Source organism: Rissa tridactyla, chromosome 7 (assembly GCF_028500815.1).
Source record: "Rissa tridactyla isolate bRisTri1 chromosome 7, bRisTri1.patW.cur.20221130, whole genome shotgun sequence".
Taxonomy (NCBI): Eukaryota; Metazoa; Chordata; class Aves; order Charadriiformes; family Laridae; genus Rissa; species Rissa tridactyla.
This window is the reverse complement of record NC_071472.1, coordinates 11,551,320-11,572,300: the sequence shown is the minus strand read 5'-3', so window position 1 is coordinate 11,572,300 and position 20,981 is coordinate 11,551,320. Positions and strand designations below refer to the sequence as shown.

Genomic DNA, 20,981 nt, shown 5'->3' with positions numbered 1-20,981 from the left:
TAGTACAAATGTGAACGTTGCAAGAAGACAGAACTATTTTGAAAACAAACGAAAACACACACAGTTCTAAAAATGCAGCTGTGAGGAATTATAAAACCAGCTAAACTATAATGAAAGTTTTAAGAAAATAATTTTGAATTTAAATCCTCTTTACAGATTATGGGGTTGGAACTAAAAGTAAACACTGAAAGTAACCAGGGACAATATTTATTTTTTTGTTTAAGGGGTTTTATGTTTGTTTAACAAGTGCAAAGTTAACCTCTGAAATGGTAAGTGAAGGTAAATGAATGCTACACCACTCCTGCTAGAACAGCCTTTGCTGTGCCTGCAGAAAGAGCAAAGTCACTGGCTTTGTCACGTTTTGATTTCTTGATCATTCAAAGCTGAGAAACCAGTCTGGGATTGATTTCCTTTTCAGAGAGACAGGTTAAAGAGAGATGCAGGAGAATGCATTGTGTTTGCTCTAAATTTTAAATAGTACATTAATATGAAATAGAAGAGAACCATATCAGGTGAAATGATGCATATTAACCATATATAACTAAACTAATCTATGATAAATAGATTCTTTACTGAAATGAAGGTGTCTTCTTGGCTGACAGAAACTGCAGCATTTACTGAAAAGCCCATATCCATTTGCAGTCAGTGTATTTCATAGTTTCCGACCAAATAATAAGCTATAAGGAAAAACCTAAAGCATACAAATAAACAATCATCCTGATTTAAATGATCAGCTTTGATTTTTTTCTTATTGCTGATTTAAATCATTATTAAAGTTGGAGATGGAAATAACATGAATCATTTTTACTTCAGTTTATTGTATGTATAACAATGAGGCTTTTATCTGCAGGAAACAATTCCTGAATTGTATATTGTAGATAAAGAGAGAAAAATAAATCTCCCCTAATGTCAATAAAATTAGCTTGCCTCAAGGGTATGAGTTGCTTTTCTAGTTAAACAGCCTATGAAAGTAACGCTGTTCCCACTGCCTGAGTTTAAAATATTTGTGTGATAATTTTCCAGTCCCTCTTTTCTTCCATTTGGCAAACAGCTTGTTCTTCTGTTGAGTGCCTGCAGCGAGCGTGGGATCCCCTGTGGCTCCATGTGCATCTCCCCCACCGCAGGATGGAGTCTGTGTGCCGGCAGCTCTCACACCCTGCCTCCCAGCCCCTGCTGCAGCTTCTGGCTGCTTTTGCATTTCTCTCGTGCTTTCCCACAGAGATGAGCTTGCGGCCTGCAATGGAGCAGGACTGTTCCCTAGAGCAGGACCATTCCCCGCCTCTCTGTGTCCTCACCTTGCAGTGGAGCTCAACCTGAGCTGGGTCATTCCCTGGAGAGAGGCACTTTGTCCGAAGGTGTCACACAAACAGGCTGCCTCATCACATGTCTTTCATAACTCTGCCCTAAAAGCGGGCATCTAGAAATTGCATCTGGTCTGAGCTCATGAGCCAGAGTTTGAGGAGGCTTTACACCGTCAGCTAGGACCAAGTTTCTTTGACCTTGGTTCAAGTGCTGGCAAGATCCTGCTGAGCAGGTTGAACCCATCTTCAGAGCAGTTATCAGGACTGACTAGCCATCTTTGGCTAGCTTTGATACCATCTGCGGTCATGGTTGTCCAGTTCTCTGAGAGAAGTTCTCTGGGAGATACAGGGAGTTTCCCCGCTGGTCACATCCTCCCACACAGCAGAAGGACCTAGCCAGCACTGGAGATCCTATTTCTTTGCTCTGTGTCACAGCCACTGCTGAGCACTGACATCTCTCTGTTAGAGTAAGAAGAGTGTATGACTTCAAATGCAGCTGTTCTGGTTTGTCAAGGAGATGAGGCTCCCAAATATTGTTCTCCAAGGTCTGTCACACTTGCACTATGATAGAAGCTTCATCCTGATGACCTTCATTAGCAAAGAACCCTTCTTTATGCAGTGAGGTAGTTACCATTCAGAAATAGCACATCCCTTCTTGAATACTTCTCAGCTGGATACCTTTCAGACTCTCAAAATACGTAAGTGGGTAGCCTTGGCAAATGCATCTCCCTGAGACACCAATAGCAGGTTAGGGACTCTGACCTACAAGTCTTTTTCATGGAGTCATACGAGGATTGACTTGCTTGCTTTGACCATCAACCAGAGGAGCGAGAGCTCAGAACAAGAGGAAGAGCACTGTCCAGGCTCACTGTCTGTCCCTTTCCTTGTCCCCATGTCAGAGGAGTTCCTGCCTGTCCCTCCAACTTCACAGGGACCCCCAGAAGAGAAGGAAGAGGCTCCTACCATCTTGAAGTTTAAATGCTGGACAGTATTCAGATGTGGAGTGGATCTCTCCATACCTTGACAGATATTCAGAGCAATTTGAGATAGACTTCTAGAGGGACATCATTACCTTAGTCTTCAGGTCTGTCTACTTTCGACGTGAAGATGCTCTCTCTTTTTTAGAAAGGCTATGCCAACCAGTTCTAGCTGACTATCATAGATATAAGTAGCTCAGGAAAAGTTAAAGGTATGGGTACACCTAAACAGAAGCCTCACAAGGGCTCACAGCAGCCAAAATTGACAACCATGAGATTTCCAGAAAAAATATCTGTGACTACAGTCAGGTGAAGTGATTGCACACCGCTGACAGTGTAATCTGCTAGAAATAAGATTTGTTGGAGCATCAGGGGAGAATTGCTCTTTTTTTTGGTATATCCTTGTGCACAGTTCATTCCATTTTTAAAATACTCTAATTGACTGAGACTTTCTTTCCCATGGAGGATAAGAAATGTAAACACTTATTTAAACTGGAGGGATGATAGACTTTATTAACATCTTAATAGGAACATCTTAACTCTATTTACAGGTTATGGTAAATTTTTAGCACATCAGTCAGGTCTCTGTTACCTTAAAATAGAAGTTGTAATTCAAGACAAGGCAGGCGGATGTCTGGTACATCTGTCAGAGCTTTATTAAGCATCATATTTAAGCCTAAGATTTATCTCCCTAAATCTAGATGAGGCAAATTCTTGTGATTATGATCTGACAGACTCAATTATTTTCAGGAACTTTTCACAACAATTTTATTCTGATTCTTGACTAATGTTAACTCATGCTCCATGTAACACATGCTTACCTTGGCTTGTTTCAGATGAACTACCTTATCATTGAAGAAAATGTGGACAACGATCCCTGCAAGTTTGCTCTAATGAGCCGGGAAACATCAGAGAGAGTCATTTTACAGGCAGCTAATCCAGAAATTCAACAAGCTTGGGTACAGGACATCAACCAGGTCCTGGACACACAAAGAGATTTCCTAAATGGTATGTACGTGGTCTTTGCTCTGTTTCCCAAACTGTGACACTAAATGGGATTTAGAATCTTTGTGTCTTTGCTCCCTCTACAAGAAAAACATTCAGCAACTTCTTTTCATAAGGAACATCCCAAGGAGAAAACAAGTCTGCCTGTCATTAAACACTGGGTCAACTGATATCCACAGAGTACATGGGAAAGAGTCCTCATAATTTACAGCTGGTCTTTGAAAAGAGACCACCTCAGTGACACTGTACAGAGGTCTCTGCCCTGCATGCCAGATCTGCCTGGTGGGAAGGTGAAGAATAGGAGAAGGGCTGGGCAAGCCTGATCTGAACTGCTATGTGGCCTTGGAGCCCACCCTGAGAAGCTACTGGAGCCCTGTCTTGCATTAAAGACTGCCAGTCATTCTGGCCTGGCTCCATTAGCAGCATCTCCTGGATTGTTTTGGCAGCCTCCCGGCTCCTTGCTTAAATAGGTGGTGGGTCCCTGAGGAGTTGCCCTGCATATATCAGTCAGGTTTATGTTCAGGTCTCAAGTCCCTCTTGTCAATGACGTGTCTCTGGTGGTACTTTTGTGCAAGATCCTTTAAAATTGATGGGGTCTCCAGCGCGGTATCACCTGGTGCTTTCCATTCTACTGGGAGATTTTAAATCTAATCCCTTCCCAAAACCACGTTGAAGCCAGGTTGCCGTTGTATCCGCACAGTATCTGTCACTTAGCCAGAACAAGACATATCCCCAGGAACCTCCTGTTCAACGTCACCATGCGCTACAAGCTGAGGACGTGAGGTGGGACAAAGGCTGCCTCACCATCCACCCCCTTACAGGTCCAGACTCTGTGGGGCAGCTGCTGCCTTCAACAAAAAAGTAAAGAGAGGGCAAGGAAATATCTGGGCTTGTTTCTCTTAGGAACCGTGGGAGCTGTGCATGAACAGGGGCCTTTCCAAACTGTTGGCTTCGCTTTAGGAACAGATTCGGGATGGTTAGAAATAATATTTCAAATTAAAGCTGTGTTTCTAAAAAAAGAATCAAAAGTCACACATAATCAGCAAAAGTGTGGATTTTGAAAATAGAGAGGAATCAAATTCAGTTAACAATTTTAGCTTGTTCTTGCTCGTGATTGGGTGAGGGCAAGAGGGGGAACCAGGACTGGAGGAAAAATTTTAAAATAGTATCTTTTTGTTTCTTTGTTTGTAAGCAAGAAACTGGGAATAATTACTTTGGAAGCTTCCACAATTGTTTTGTTCTATTAATTTCAGCTTTTTTATTTTTAATCAAGCTTATATTAGAAAAGAAGTCTATATTTAAAAACTTAATTCATGTTCAATAAGGAATCTTATTTGCTTGAATCAAAATGCTTTGGCTTGGCACAACCTGTTCGCTTGTTTGAGTTCGGGTTTTGGTGTTCTGTTTTGTGGATTTTTTGTTGCAAAATCTGAAGAGGCTCTTTCAGTTCACATCAAAACAAAAGTTTCCTTTTCTTCAACACCAAGATTAATTTTAATTTAGTTTAGTTTTACTTTTGAAAAGTTAACTGGGAAAGGGTTACAAGCAAAAGCTATTTGTGGCAATTCAAAAACTATGGCTGAGCTGAGAAGGGAAATTGTGTTCAACCCATGATTCCAAAACTTGATACTGGATTTTCATGACTTGGAATTGAAAGGGCTTCATACAACCACTGTAAAAATGATTCCTTAAAGAGATTAGTGGGATGAGCAGTCTGAGTTCTCCAGTTTGACCAGTTGGTACCAAAGCTTGCCGGTTTTATGTCAGTGCAGTTGGCTTTGAATGAGGGCTTATTGGAATAAAAATAACTTCAGTAATGGTTAGCTACAGAAATTGTTTTAAACCTTGTGAGAACTCCGCAGACACTACAGCAGGGGTTTTCTGTCCCTTCCACATCTTTCTTTCTTGTTTTATTTTTGATATATTCCCTCCTGTCCTGCCAGGACTTACTGCCCCATGAGCCCCTTTTTCTACTGAAGCATCTTCAGATCCCCTATTTATCCTGTCTTCTGTGAGGCCAGCAAGGAATTTGGTGGGTTAGGAACATAATCGTCCATATCTCTAAAGCTAGAAGTAAAAATAGATTTATATTAAAACAGAGGCTTAAGGATTTACTTTAAACCTATAAATAAGATCCAAGAAAATGATATTGTATCCAGTAGAGCCTGTCCAGTCCAGAACAATTTAAGTGGCTTTTAGGATGTAATCTTATTGAGACTGACTAATCTTTAAATACGTTCTTTAGCTTTGCATTTCATTAAAGCGGATGTTTTCTGTCTTTAAAATCATATTAAATCCACACTGAGCCAATGCTGCGTAAACTTAATAACAAAATATTCCCTGTGAGTTCTTGCCCAAGCTGCTCTGATTTTCTCTCTTCAGCCGGGAAGCCCTGAAGTGTACAGGGCTACGTACAAAGCATAGTATTTGCATCCACCGTTCATAAATGTAAAACTAGGTGCAGTTACATTGAAATATTCAAGCTTTTTATATTTTTCCTTGGAAAAGCAAAAGCTGCTAAGCTTGAGAAGCAGACTGCGCACCAAATGATTGGCTATAGTGACTGTTCTTTCGTTTGGCTTTAAGAAGCGAGCTGTAAAGAAAATACGTCACTGATGGATATATTTCATAAGAAGAATGCCATTGATCTGTACCTTTTTTTTTTTTTTAATCATGTTTTGTGGGGGTTTTTGAGAGAGAAAGAGAGAGCACACAAATACATGGACACTGATTTTTGGCAGAAGCCCATACAAATACTAACAGGTGTTTAACAGGAGGCTGGAAGCCAGGCATCGCTGTGATAGTTAACGGTGGAATTAGTAGTCACAAGTGGACACTCAACTAAATACCCTTTAAAAGCATGGAGTGGGATAGATTGTTTCAAGATAGATAAGTATTCATTCAGGTCTTACTGCTAAAGACCTTGCAGCTTAATCTAGTGTCTATACTAGAAAAATGTCACTGTCAAAAATCACTGTCAAAGTTCTCCCCAGCCTTCCTTCTCCTCAATGGCCGATCTGCAGCAGGACTAAACCATTTTCAGCTGCAGTTGAGGTAAGCGAGTGAAACTGGTAGTTACTGTGGCATAAATACGAATCACTTCTGTCACAAGGGTCACTGCGTAGGTTTTGGAGCCAAGTAATCTTCCAGATCGCTACAGGTCTATGTTTGTGTCCTTTTGAAGAAAATGGTGATCTGGCATCCTCCTTGCTTTTTTTATTAGTGTCTTATTCTTCAGTATTAAGTGATTTCTTGTTGGAGTAGTCCTGCCTTTCTCAGGAAGGGGAATGCTGGAGAGTATGCTGTGCGGTGCTGCTTGTCTTTCCTTTTCCTCTTGTTGGGAAAGACATTCCTTCTGTTGTGGTTCTCTGGTTGGGCTGATGCTGTGACTTTATGTCCTCCGTCTGCCTCTTGCTAGACTAGTCTCTCTGCATTCCAGTAGGTTTAGTCTGGTGCATGTACACAGTATTAACTGACTATAAATCAACCATTAAAGCCACATGACATGCAAAAACCAAACCCATAGGTCTGGGGATGGTAGTCTGAGCCTAGCAAATCTGTTCCTTTCCCACTCACTGTGAGTCCTAGCCCTGATCCCTTCTCCAAACATAACAAAGTCTTTATTTCTTTACCATCTGGCATTTTTAACCTTCCTTTTCCCAGTGTAAGCTCTCTCCGTGACTATGAAATGTGCACTCTCGCAAGCAGACTTTTTTTAAGGCTTATGAAGCTGTTTAATGTTGCTTGTGGGTATTTTCTGGAGAGGTCTGGACTGCTGGGATTAATGTCTTCATGCCATCTATACCTCCTCACTCGCTGGTCATTTCCAGCAGTTTCCTTGAACCAAAGTAGTTAATGTAGAAAGCACACAGAGAGCCAAGTTGCAGTGCATCATGTCTGAAGAGTATTTAGAAGTCACACTCTCTTGGGAATACACAAATGAGACTTACGGGTCTTGACCTATGTTTTCTGATGATAGCAAAATTCACTGTGAGCGAGCTGTGCATCGCTTATTCAGGCTTTCATTTATTATGACTACGGGAGGTGATTAATTTGTCTGATTTCAAAGAAAATGAATGCAATTATGCATGCTTTGAATGGCAAATATTTTAGCCCGCTGTGGTGGTTAGAGAAGCTGTTCTTCGCAGTAGCGTGGAGTGCTGTGTTTGGTTCATGCGCAGTACAACATAAAATGCTTGTGTCCTGTTTAGCCATGAACACACTGTGTGCTTCCATGGGTGGCATCTCCTGCTCCTGTTTGGTTTGCAACTTAGGTGTCTGTTCCGATTGAATCACCCCGCACACCCTCTGCAGCCCTTTGCAACGTCATTGAAAGCATATAGCTAATTCTTGTCCTCTTTTGCAGCGCTACAGTCTCCCATAGAGTACCAACGCAAAGAAAGTAGCTCAGCCGTGCTGAGGCCCCAGACCGGTAGGGTCCCTCAGCCCAACAGCAGACCCTATTCTTCTGTTCCAGTAGGGTCTGAGAAGCCTTTGAAGGCTACAAGCCGTAACCCATCTCTCCCACCCTTGAAGATATCTACCTCCAACGGCAGCACAGGGTATGAACACTCACAGCCCGGAGACAAGTATGAACAAAGCAAGGTACTGAGCTCATCTGACAAAACATGATCTCATAGCCCATTTCTTATACCAGAGATGATCTGCGAAGTTAGCTTTAATTATCAGCTAAGCAGGTCAACATACTGAAGCAATGGTGTAAAACGTGATTTGGGATTAAACAGAGACTGCGAAAGCTCTGGCATCCAGGCGGGTGGCGCTTCAGCTGGGAAATGGAGACAGAGCCTGACCCTGGAGCGCTGGTCTGTGTTTTTCGGGGCACTGTGTTTGCAGACCTGGTGAACTGAATATCCACTCGCTGCACTGCCAGCAGCAATAGTCAGGCTTCTCTAATATGCATTAACCACCCATTCCTGAAGAGGTCCGCTCTGATGGTATAGAAAAGTTTAGACTTTTTCCCACATAACAGCTCGCAGGGTGCCAGTTGCAGGTTGTAATTTGGGTGCCTGTGCACTGCACACAAACCACCAAAGAGTCAGTAACCATCAGCGGTGTTTGGACCCTGCTGCTGGCAGCGGTTGACCAAAGCCACTTTCCAATATGACCTATATTTAAGATCACGAGATGTGTGAGTATTCATTCATCTTCTAACGCTGAGCCTTTGTTGGTCTTTGCCCCCACGTGGCTCAGCGCAGATCGTTCATCTGTGACACCATACAAATGAGAACATGGCTGGGGCACCGTTGCTAGCAGCTGTGAAATCTAATAGGAAATAGGAGGCTGGTTTGTATCAGATAACTGCCGCCTTTCAGATCCTTTAAATCCTTTTCTAACAATGTGAACTTGACGTGTTTCATGTCTTTTTCCCCTGGTACGGTTAGGCTGGAAATGAAGTGGTGGGATTGCTGCTGGAAAAGGCAGGTTCCTCAGTGCCACCTGCTCACCAGTTTCTGTCGTGTCTGTTTTCACAGGCTGATTTGGGAGGGTGCAATGGGACCTCTTCCATGGTGGTGATTAAAGATTACTATGCACTGAAGGAGGATGAGATCTGTGTGAATCAAGGAGAGGTGGTTCAGATCCTTGCTATCAACCAGCAGAACATGTTCCTGGTGTACCAGCCTGCAAACGACCACTCTCCGGCCGCTGAAGGATGGATCCCCGGCAATATCTTGGCTCCCCTCACTAAATCCACTACAGATAACAGCGACGGAAGCATCAAGTAAGTGCCATGTTGGCTTCGCTGGGAGCACTATGTGGATTTTTTGAGGAAAAAATAAATAAAAAATAAATAAACAAACCCAAATGGTAGGGAATTCCTGCTGATTTTTATCTACAGTGCCATTGGAACAAGATGAGTTGTCAATCCACAGCGTCGGGCAGCCATGGTGGATAGCTCGGGTTTTGCTTATTTTCATTTTGTGGGGTTTTGTTTATATTTTGGAGAGAAATAAAACCATAGACGGTTAAAGATATGTTTTACTTTACACCATTTTACACCAACATGGACCTGCTTGGACTGGACTTATATTTATGTTGTATTAAGTTACTAATCTATATATTGGTTATAACAGCATCTAGCAAAAAAAAACCCCACAAAAAAATCCAGGCCCCGTGTTGGACTGAGGTTCGCTTCTCAAGGAGGAGAGATTTTGTTGTCTGTGGCAATTTCCTTGTACAGCTTGTATTTTTTTTTTATTATTTTGTTTTGTTTTGTTTTGTTTTGGGGTTTTTTTTTCTGTTTGCAGTAACTTTTGTAATATATTTTTTTGGTTTGCAAGACCCCCATCCAAGTACATTCCTGTATAAAGTATTTTGCACTATTTAAAAAAAAAAAAGAAAAGAAACAAACTCATATTGATGAAGTCAGGTTGTGCAATATAATGGATAGTCGCAATGTTCATCATTGTACCTGTAATGTAACTAATTTTAAATGTACTATTTTAAATATGTAAAATAAATTTTCACCATGAGCATGTTTTAAAGAGGTAAAAGAACTAGTTTGACCCTTTTTTGGTTTGGTTTGGTTTGGTTTTGTTTTTTTGTTTATAACATTTTGTTGCTTATTTAACAAATGTGTGGATATATATTTTTCTTTTCTGATTTTTAGAAATTTGTCAGTCTGAAATGACTAATGCAAGAAAGTGGTTTTTTGGTATTAAATACAGAAGGTACAACCCTCTTTTCAGTAATACCTGTTGATTTCTTTTAACATCTAAAATGACTAGATGGTAATGCATGATGTATGCTACAAATTGTGTTATCTTACATGCGTACCTCGAGGCGCAGAATTGAACACGAGGAAAGATTTTGTGACAGATTCACTAAAAATAATAATTTGATCTCTGCCGCGGTTTCAGTTAAGAGAAATGATGGCTTTACCTGTCAGTCAGTACCGACTGCTACTATGAATTGCATGTTAAGCCAAAGGAATTGCTTAGCATGTCTCTTGCACATCCGCCACAGCCGTTCCCGGGTTCCTCTCCAACCACGGTACGCAACCACTTGCCCTTACATGCATCCACGGCACCGGGCTCCTGGTGAAGACTCTGATTTCACGGCAGCTGTACAGTCAAATTCTGCATCAAATGATGTAGTCGGATGAATTGTGGCCAGGAAGGTGTAACAAAACTGAAAGACGCGTGCATTGCACTTCTCTCTTTGTCACTGCAGTGAGATTTACTGTCTTAAATCATGTTTTCAGACTCAAACAGCTAAACCGACCCCGAAACAAAAAGATGTTTGAATAATAGAAGTCCTGTGGGTAAAAAATGACCTGGAGCTGGTGTTATCTTCAGCCCTGTCTAGTCTAGATCATATTGACTAATTAGTATAATTAATAAAACTGTTTCTTCCGTTGACAAGTACTGTACACAAAAATATGTGGTCAATCCAGTAGTGTTGGCACCGTGTATTATTCACCGACAGGTCAGGGAGTCCATCAGCCGCGTCCTTGACTCTTACCATATCTTAAAGAAAAACGTAACAGTCCTGAAATGCTGGATAACTTCCCCCGCTCTGCACGTCTAATTTGGACCTCCTCCAGAAACACCCAAATATCAGACGGCACTTACGGCCTGGCCAAGACGTGCGAGGTGCTCTGGTGCTCCTTGTGCTCAAAGATGAGTCCCGTGCCAGCTGTTTGCCGTGGAGACACTAATCCTGGTTGCAAAAACAGTCGATGTGACCCAGTTCACTCTTGTGTCAGTGGCAGCCAGCTGTTGGGAGACCGTTAGTTTGCTTTTTTTTTTTTTTAATTTGAGCTATTGTACAGCTCCCATCAGGTGCTGAAGTAGGACCAAAAAGCGCTTAGGAATCAGACGCAGTGTTCATGGGGGAGCGTCGGCTGTGTGGGGCGTCCTTTGAGTCCTACCTCGCTAACATACTGCGTTTTATTGGCATCGCAGGTGATCGTTGGATTACAGGCAACTTGCTTTGTAAAATGTGTCAAGGTACTGTAGACATGACATGTGCCAAACGTTGGGCTTAAACATGCAAATCAAATTTGCATGACTTAAAGGTGGGCAGATGCTTTGAACCTGGATCCCAGCTCATCACACTGCTGTTTTGAGAGCTTTCTGCTTTGGACAACATGCCCCTTCCCAGATTCCCCCCCAACCTGTCCACTATTTAAACCAAATGAAATCCATATTAAGAACTGTTTTGTTTTTTTCTTAATTTTTTATGTCTGCTTTGATATGCGATTTCTGTTGTCAACATGGCATTGCTCTTACAAAGGGTGACGTGATCTGTTATTGGTTTTTTCCAAGAGTAAGGTCATAGGAGCAGTAATGAGGGGTGGAAAGTGTACTGGAAATGGTGGCTGCTGTGATGCCAGCCAAAACCCGCGGACTGACTGATGTCCTCTCTAACTGGATTGGCAAAATCAAATGGAAAATTCTTGGTCTTGAGAGGCACAGAATTCTAGAAAATGACTTATCTCTTGGAAAGTTAACGATGTGGCTCCTATTTGTTGAGCTGTTCATATTCTGAGCAACATGTAGGGAGCAACACCTTGAATTTCTTAATTATTTTCTTTTTATTTGCTCTACTGAGTAATCTATTAAGGCCGTTCTCCTGTATTTACATTTGTTTCACTGCTTTTAACCAACAAGACTGAGGACCGAATTGACCTTTTAACTGTAACAAAAATAAAATAAATTTCTATTTGTGGCAATGCAAGACAAAGTCCCTGAAACTAGGTGACCAAGGACTAGTTGCCTGCTTCCATCATGGGCATTTTTTTTCCTGCTCCATGCATTTAAACAGCAAGTGTGGCACAACATCTGCTTCGCAGAACTGTTTGGTTTGGGTTTTAACGTCAACTCTCATTGCTCAGATGGAGACAGGCATATCGCCAGTGGCTTTCACCTTGTAGGGAATTGCAGTAATCGCAAATGTGGATGCTGGTTCCCCTTTCCAAATCCTTCCTTCCTGCTATGATTTGCTGTTTGATTGCTGCGTTTTTTGGTACAACAGGAAGTCATGTTCATGGCATACCCTGCGCATGAGAAAGCGGGCGGAAAAGGAGAGCAGTGGCAAAAATGAAGCCAATGGGCCACGTAAATCCAAGGATATTCTGGGGAACAAAGTCTCTGTTAAAGTGAGTAAGGCCATCTGAAAGCTGTGTGCTGCTCTCCTGCTTCCCATCCTTTTCACCCCCTATGGCATCCTCTCCTGAGAGAGGGAGGGGGCGGCGACTTTGGGTTTGGTTTTTGTTTTGGTTCAGTTTTCTTTTTTTCCACTTTAGTTATCTTTTTTTTTCTTTTTTTTGTAGTATCCATTTTAGCAGGATTTTTGCATGCAAGATAACATGCAGCCTTTGTTTTTCGTTTTCTTTTTCCTGGCATCCCACATGCAAGTAAGTAATCTTCATTAAAAAAACCAACTCTGTAGATGGTTAAGTAATTGTTCTTAAAATTGGGACAACAGTGATTTCCTGACCTCTGACCTAACCCAACCTGCAGCTCCATCAGAGCAGGTGCAGCGGTGAGAAAGCCACTGGGTGAACCAATGGCCTTACTGAAGCTAAGGAGTTTTCTTTAGGCCAATATTTCACGTCTGAAGATCAGGGGTTCTCAGCCTTGAGACGCTTAAGGTTTTTTGGTCTGAGGAGATGGTCTCAATGACCTTTTTCTTTCCTTATTATCAGACAGGGCGGAGATGCTGAGTCTGTCTTGCCAGGAGAGGGTCTCGTGTGTGTCTGTGTGTGTGTGTGTCTGTGCGTCTGTGTCTGTCTCTCTCTCTCTGAGATCTCCCACAATGGAAAAGGTTGAGAACAGTGGGGTTAAGCTCCATCTTCTGCTCTGGGTGCCTGACTGCTCTGCTCCAATTCGGAGGATCCACCCCTATAAACCGACCATGAGGCCTGCTCAGGACTAATCTGGGGCTTTCCCTCCCGACAGAGGCAAGCAAACACTTGTTGTGATTTTGACACAACCAAAGCCCAGCCTTGATTCAGGAAAGCACTTGAGCATGTCCTTCGGATCCACCCCTCTCCAGGAGAGCCCACGATTAAGTGTTTTCCTTTGCAGAGGCTTTCCGTCTTGTAAGCCTAGTGAAACGGCCACGGCATGTGCAAAGGGAGGAACCCTGGCACTGCACCCACTGCGCAGCCGCCCTGCACCCAGCCGGGGAAGGACGGGGCCCGGGGGAAGCAGTTGCTCCAGCATGGTGGCCTCAGTTCTTCCTCCTGTTGCTTCCTCGCTGTTTTTATTACCTGAACAACTTGCGGAATCACTGCCTCTTTGGCAAAAGCATGTCTTTGCCTTTGCTTCCCCTGTTTTGCTGTTGGTTTGGTTTTTGTTTGGTTTTTTAGAGCGTTTTCTGTACTGTTACCCATTTCCATGCTGTTCACAACTCCTGTGCTGCTCTGCCCTGTCTAACCAATCTCTCTTCTAATCTCTTGTTCTCTTTCTTCCTCTTCATGCTGCCAAACAAGGAGACAAACAGCTCAGAGGAATCAGAGTGTGATGACCTTGACCCCAATACTAGCATGGAGGTAGAGACAATCATCCTTGTGATTTTTTAAATTTTTTTTTTCCAATAACATGTGCCCGTTTTGAAATGCCTTTGGTGAAACAGGAGCTGGTGGGTCTGTATCGCTCACGGACATACGTTTCAATTAAGCGTGCGTCACACAAAGCGCCAGTTCTGGTTTTGCCAAGCGGTGAACCAGAGTTTGGGCTGCCTTTGTGATGGGAGCAGTGGAGGAAGCTGAGGAACAAGCTCCTGCTGAGCCGCAGGCTGACGTAGCCACCCTCAGTCGCTGTTTCCTACCCGGGACCTCATTCAGTGAACCGATAACGCGTGCGTGTCAGCTGCCCATAAACGTAGCAGCTTTCTGTATTAAAAACACCTTGTGCCCTGGCAACACGTGCTGAGCTGCTAGTCAGGCTTGTGCTATAAATCGCTGGAGCAAATGCTGTTGCGCCACAACTAGTGCTTTAAATTATCCAGGAGATCAGAAAAGACAATATTTCTTTTTTTTTTTTACCTAGCAGAGTGGGAAATTGCATTTCTATAAAGGTACTGAAAGAGAATGGTAAAACTGGTTGCGTGAAGGTACCCGTATCACAGGCAAGGCTGATGCAGATAGGTGGACCCAAATTGTGATACCTTACACTACGCTTTTTCCAGCGTGAAGCCACCAATCCTAGGCGAGTGACTGGGATGTGCCTTGTTGAGAAAGCCCGAAGGAGCTTAAAATCCCGAGTTATATACCGAGTTCTCCTCAATTAATATCTTGCAGGATCCATTTTTTTTCTGTGTATAGCAACCACACCAACCATTTGTATACATTGTACCACGGCTGAAAGAGTTTCCTGCTGAAACAGGCAAGGACAAGGTTCAGAGAGACCTAAGCTGTTTTGCAGAGGTGACAAGGCGGGTCACTGGAGGACATCTCTGTGTCCTCGATCTCCGGGATGCTGTTAGCCAGGCTGCACTATAAACACCCCTTGAAAGAAAGACGATCTTCCTCCTGGAGGGAAAAAAAAAGAGGCAGAAGTGTATTGAAATGCACCACCTCATATATTAACCTGAAGGCTCTCTTTTATTTTAATTGTGTTGGCACAAATAAACCCATCTTTGAGAAGGGGATGTGCACTAAAGGAAAGCTTTTGACCCAGCCGACATCCTGGAGATTGAGTGGCGCTTACCACTGAAGCTGCGTTATTCTCAGGAGCACGTTTGCATTTTCCAAGAGCATTTTGCCAATCACAGGTGACAACGAGATGTATTTGTTACAAGGCAAATTAGAAAGTTGTTGCACGTAAGTCTGTGCAAGCTTTAGATCACTGGGAATTGCCCTGGGGAGTAAAACGTCGCTGAGATACAGGTGTAATGTACGGAGCTGGGTGAGAATCGCCGTCCTTTTTGCAGAGGATTTCTGGGTTTTGACTTTGCTCAATAGGAGGAAAACCCGATGTTTTAAAATTGTCAGTGGAAGGTATCTGAGTCTGTACCCTGTCGGCATTTCTAGTCATCTCTGGCATGCTCCACATGGGCCTTTTTGTTTGATTTGGGTCTTTTACCATGGTACAGTCTACTGTTCTTGCCTGCTCCCCAGTTCAGGAGGTAAGACCCTTTCTATTTAAACCAAAAGACACGAATTTGAAGTCTTAGCTATGGTGTGGATGTCCTATTAGAGGAATAACAATGTGCCCGGTATGAGACTTGATTTACACTCAGAAACCCTGTCCTGCATCTCCCAAGTCACTTACTGGCGGGAGGTGACAGTGCCACTGCACCACCCTGCAGTCCCCAGGAGTCACAGTGTTCCTCATGGCTTGGAAAGCTCAAGTCTGCTTCTGAGCAAAACTCCTTGGGGCTGAGCAAATGTTTGCAATGGCAAAGGGGCAGAAAATAAGAGTACAGTTGTGCATGTGATTTACTAAGGTCACCCTGCCCTGCAAGGAGCAGCATGGCCCTTCATTTCTGCTGGTTTTAGTACATCTGCAGCCTGGAGTGAGTGAGTCTTGTTGGTCTGGCTAAGAAGTACTGGGGGGAGGGATTGCTGATCCCCAGTATAAACTAAACAAAATCATCCAGAGGGAGCAGAGCAAGGGCAGGCTCATCAAATGCTCACGAAGCTCTAGAAGCAGCCTTGAGGAAGACTAGTCTGTAAAGGAGGTCTGGGGTATTCACTACTGGAAGCCACAGTTGTTCTCTCTTTCCCTTCATTATGAGTGTTTTAGTGCTCCCTTTCAGACGTGTTATGAGAAATTAACTGTATTAAGGCCTTGAGAGCTAAAGTCTTTTCTCATTAAAACAGAGGCAAGGCAAGGTACTTCCACCGCCAGAGCCTAGCTGAGGGCTTTCTCAGGTCTTCAGGCGTTGTGCCCTAGGCTTAAATAATTGCTAAACAGCTGCGCTACCCCTCCGCCCCAACCTGTCTGTGCGGTGAAAATCAGCATCTCACCTGGTTTTCCTTTCCCTACTCCACATGGCACATCCCACCAGGGCCACTGGTGAGCTCCCAAGTGAGCTGGGGGCAGGACAACTAGCCACCCGAGGAGGAGGAAAACCTTACCCTCACCCATAACTCAGCTCATGATGGATTTTATAGGCCCTGGGAGTGCTGGTAGGAGAGCTGTGACCTGGCCATCAACATTTAGAGGTGATGATGCCTCTCCTGTGTTGTTAAGGCGGAGTTGTCTGTAGCTATAATTACAGCCAGGTAATAACAGGGAAGTCACCTGGCTTCTCTTATAGGACTGTCACCCCTGACGTCCCTCTTCCTCCCATCGTGCATGAGAACATGCACCCGGTGCTGGAATAGAGAGAGCAGTCTCGAAATGCAAAGCAGCAGTATTAATTACTTGGAAATGTCGGGACAATTTACCTCCAGCCTACTCACCACACAAGTCATCGGTAAGCTGGTTGTTGCATCCATGAAATCCCGTGTGGTCTTTCAGATCTAGCTTTGCTTGCTGTTTATCAATTACCACATATCTGTTCAGGAGAATCCAGATTTCCGAAGCACTTTGCCTTTGTTTCAAGGGGAAACATAGACAGGAAGAGTTGTGGAAAACATACATAGAGAGAGCAGGAAACTGAAATTCTGGGTGACTGTTTAAAAGAGCTAAAATGCCATTACTGTGGTTTTGCCCACACAGGGACGTGCTGGCCCTGGAGAACTTTTCATTCATTGTAACTTTGACTAGAAATAATACCTTTTGCTGGATGTTTCTTTTCTCTTTGTTTATTAATATGTAATGAAAGTGCATAAGGATGGAAATGAAATTTGATATTTTTTTCCCCCTGGTTTTCTGCTTTGTGCTGTTGTTTCACAAAACAGAAGGTGCAAAGTCACCTGTTCGTTTGGCACGTGAGGGTAGAAGCAGGCACTTAGAGAGCATGTGTAGCCACGTGAGGGATAGGAGTAACCTATATTTAAGGAAGATCGATGACTCCCTTTCCACATGTCTGTAGCTAATTGCACAGGGACGGGCAACTCCACTTCTGGGAAGAAGGTGTATGCCCGTGTGAATCAGTAAATATCATCCACACCCAAGTCTGGGGTCCTGGACAATGACACAACTAATTGTCCTACAAGTCTCTGTCGTAACGTCTTGTGGGGTTTCGATATTGCTGAAGGGGTCATAAGTCAACTGCGCAGATCCCATCGGGCTACCGCTCTTGTCTGAGTGAATGTCCTTCCAGCAGTCAGAAGACCTCACTGAGCTAAACCTCACTAAATTCAGCAGCAGCTCCTCAGGCTTTGGGGTGGACCTCACATGTAGGGATCTGAGGTGGCTCCAGACATCTTGTTTGGCACAGCGTGACTCCAACTGCAGTGTGTTACAAGTACTCCTGACCAACACACAATTGTCACCGCGTGTCTAGCGTTTGTTCCACTTTCTTAGCCGTGCGAAGGAGAGATGAAGTCCAGGCCCACCCCAAGTCAGTGGAAGTGCCATCATTAGATTAGTGAGCTGGGCTGTTGCCGAGGTACTTAAATTGGGCTTCATAATCTGTTTTGTTCAGTTATGACATTTTAGCATGTTAAGAACTACTCAGAGACACTTAGAGCAAGATAAGCACTAGGAAATATCCTGCAGGGAAGAATATTGTGTTAGCACCCCCACAGTCCAAGTGGTTGAGTAAGTAATGGTTTGGTGGATACAGCACTGGCTTTAAGTCAACACTCAGCTCAGGCCAAGAATTCCCAAGTGCTTTAAGCAAATTCCTTCACCCCCTGCCTTGAATTGTCCTTCTTCAGAGCAGATCTAACACACTCTTTTGGCGAGATCTCGTACAATACTGGTAAGAAAGCATTTCCTGGCCTGTTACCACAGTATGAACGAGTACAATCCTGAGAACTTCCCATGTTTGCCTGGGGTGGCCTCCATGGGTGACACCGCTGTCCTGCTGCCTGCAGTGGGCAGGGGTTGCTGAGACCAGCCATGAAGGTGGCTCATCAGGTGTGACGTTGCCTGAGCTGGCAGTGCAGGAGCAGTGGTTTAGCTTTGGGAAGGAGAAGAAGTGACCTACTTCATCTGCAGGACGCAGGTAGAGTCCTGCAACACAGCGCCTGGAGTCATCCTGCAGCTACAGCCATTGAAGCACCCCATTAGGGCCTCGCAGCAAGAGCGTGACAAGCGGAAGAGGACTTCTGCTTTGCACGGATTCATGCACGACAGTCAGCATCCCTTGTGGCTTCTCCATCCGTCTCAAAGGCAGCTGAGGCCATCCATGCGGGGCGCCAGAAGGTATCATCCCCCATCCCCACCAAAAGGCTGATGCCGGGGAACATTTCATCAGATACCGTTCTCCCGTTTTAAATTATATTTTCCCTTTGGTAGCATCCATCTAGGATCCTTATTTGCTTCTTTTATCACAAAATTTTTCATGTTAATATGTTTCTTTTTCTGGAGAGGGAAGGCTGGTGACACTGAGAGCTTGTCCCCCCAAAAGTCTCAAAGTAAAAGTTGACTTAGAGATGGATTGATAGATCTTTTCCTACAAATCAGTTGGCTTAATTCCTCTGTAAGTCATTTCATTTTTTTTCTGAGAATCGGTATTTTTCTTTTTTTTTTTTTTTGAGTGAGGGAGCAAGGAGCATGCTGCTGACTCTGCTACCAGCATGTGCAAATGCGTCAATATTTTATTTTAACTGGGTGAACAACAAGTGCCATGAAGTGTTTACAAAGTGCTGAGCTGCTTGTCTTGGAGTAAACATGCCCTCTACTGTCTAAATAAAGCACGGATTTTATTACAGAGGGCTGGGTTTGCAGCCTAGGGGGAGAAGAATATTCTCCCTACTGTTTTTGATGCACTCCCTTAAAACGGGACTGAGAATGTGGCATTGGAAATAGCTGGGCATCCACTGGGCCCTTCTGTGCACCGTGTGTGTCTGGGCTGGGCTCACGCCTCCTGCAGGGAAGCGAGTTGGGCACGGCGATGGAGAAGCAAACCCTGGCCCAGGCGAGAGCGAGGAGCCCTGGCAGGCAGCGGGGCTGTGCGTGCAGAGCGTCTCAGGGCTGGCCGTTGGCACTGCAGAACGGTTTCCCGCTCCCCAGCAGACACAGCGAGGGTGTACAAATGAAAGATAAGGTCTCGCTAAGAATTAGGGCAGTTGGAGTCACTTTGCAAGTGGACGTCGCTGCTGCTGCAGCAGATGCCTTTCTATCTTTGTAACACAAGAGTGACAAACCAGGAGAAACGTGGCCCAGTACCGCAAAATAATGAGCTGTTGGATGCAGCATCTGTGCTGCTTTTCTAAAGCCTGACTGTTACACTAAGTTAAATCACTCAGATCTAAATCACTTAGATCCCTGCAGGTCCCCAAAGGCATTCCAGTACCTGCCTCGTGTGCCTTTCTTGGCATGATCCCTGAAATAATGGAGGCTGGAGAAGAGAGAAACAAGGTCTATTTCTGGCTTTTTTTATTGAATAACCCTGACCTGTCCTCTCATTTCTTTATCTCATCCCCCTCCCTTCGGTTCCCTGTCAGCGCCAGACCCCACATCACTCGAGCAGAGGCCGTTTCATGGGCTGCCTTTGTCACCTTGTACGGGGTTCCCATTTTTAGCTGTCATCGTATCAGCAACAGACACTCTCCTGGCCACGGAGGGAGTGTTACAAGTTTTCGCCCACCCTGGACCACAGTACAGGTATTTCATCCAATAGGAAAAAGAAAAAAAAAAAATCTATCTCAATTCAACTATATTTATGTTCCTAGAAGAAAGAGCCCCCTGTGTGTCTCACCTGAGGAGTGAGAGCATTGCCAGCTGAGTTTCGGTTTCGTCCCTTAGGGTTTGCGTGGATCGACGCTGAAGATGGTGTGAGGTTTTGGCATTGGGTAGCTCCCCCCTCCATGAGTTTGTTGGCTCGCAGGCCAGGCTGGTGGCCACCCTGGTGCAGGAGGTGTTTGCGGGGATTTCTTCAGGGAGCCCTTGTCAGCGCGAGGCCCTGGGTCGCCTTCCCTGGCTCATGGCCGCCGCGGCGAGGGATGCTTGGCTGAGGGCTGGGCTGAGAGACCCTCCTTCAAACCGCAACGACTGAGCAGGGCTTCAGGGCTGATCCTCACGTTGCTTTTCAGTAAAACCCCGCAAAAGCCGTGTAACCAGCAGGGCTTTTTTCCACCTGGTAATCCCAAAGCAGTGCAGAGCGTTCCCTGAGGGAGTGATGCACTGAAGCTGGGGCTCCTGCATCACCCCTGCAAACTCCACCGCTGCCCTTCAGCTTGTGTGGGAGATCCCTAGGGTGAGCAGGGGCTTTAAAAAGGGGGAAAACAAGCTGGAAAGGGTGGTCATTCACCTCCTCCTCCTCATCAACCGTGGGGGAGCTGCACCCACCTGCCCATAATCCCCATTTCAGCGCCCAGTACCTCACCCTGCTCACCAGCAGCCCGCCCCAGGCCCCTCGCTGGCAGGGATTTCTGCCCTTTGGAGCAAGGCAGCCTGTCTTTCATCTCTCTGTAAAAGCCCCAAGAAGGAGGAAGAGAAGCGGGAACAGTTACTTGCATGGATCTTGACGCTTTTCCAGCTTTTTGCACACACCATCATTTTTAAAAGGCTCTGGGAGGTGCTTGGCAAGTCCATCCATAAGGGAATCCAGCCCCGGCCCCAGCAGGAGACTGTGCAGACAAGCGGAACATGAGCTCCTGTCCTCCTAGGGCAGTGGGACCATGCTCTGGAGCCCTCCTCTCCCCCCACGGGGATTAAAAACCTGT

The 20,981-nt window shown here is 44.6% G+C and overlaps 1 protein-coding gene across 3 annotated transcripts in view; it reads left to right on the top strand.

The window, feature by feature from the left end:
- KALRN (kalirin RhoGEF kinase) overlaps positions 1-20,981 on the top strand; it is a 525,892-nt gene that overhangs the window by 483,914 nt on the left and 20,997 nt on the right. For all 3 annotated transcript variants that reach the window (XM_054209626.1, XM_054209624.1, XM_054209625.1), the window contains 5 exons: positions 3,115-3,286; positions 7,650-7,888; positions 8,776-9,023; positions 12,281-12,404; positions 13,743-13,802. In XM_054209626.1, the coding sequence (XP_054065601.1) occupies positions 3,115-3,286; positions 7,650-7,888; positions 8,776-9,023; positions 12,281-12,404; positions 13,743-13,802 (843 nt within the window). The remainder of the gene's footprint in view (positions 1-3,114; positions 3,287-7,649; positions 7,889-8,775; positions 9,024-12,280; positions 12,405-13,742; positions 13,803-20,981) is intronic.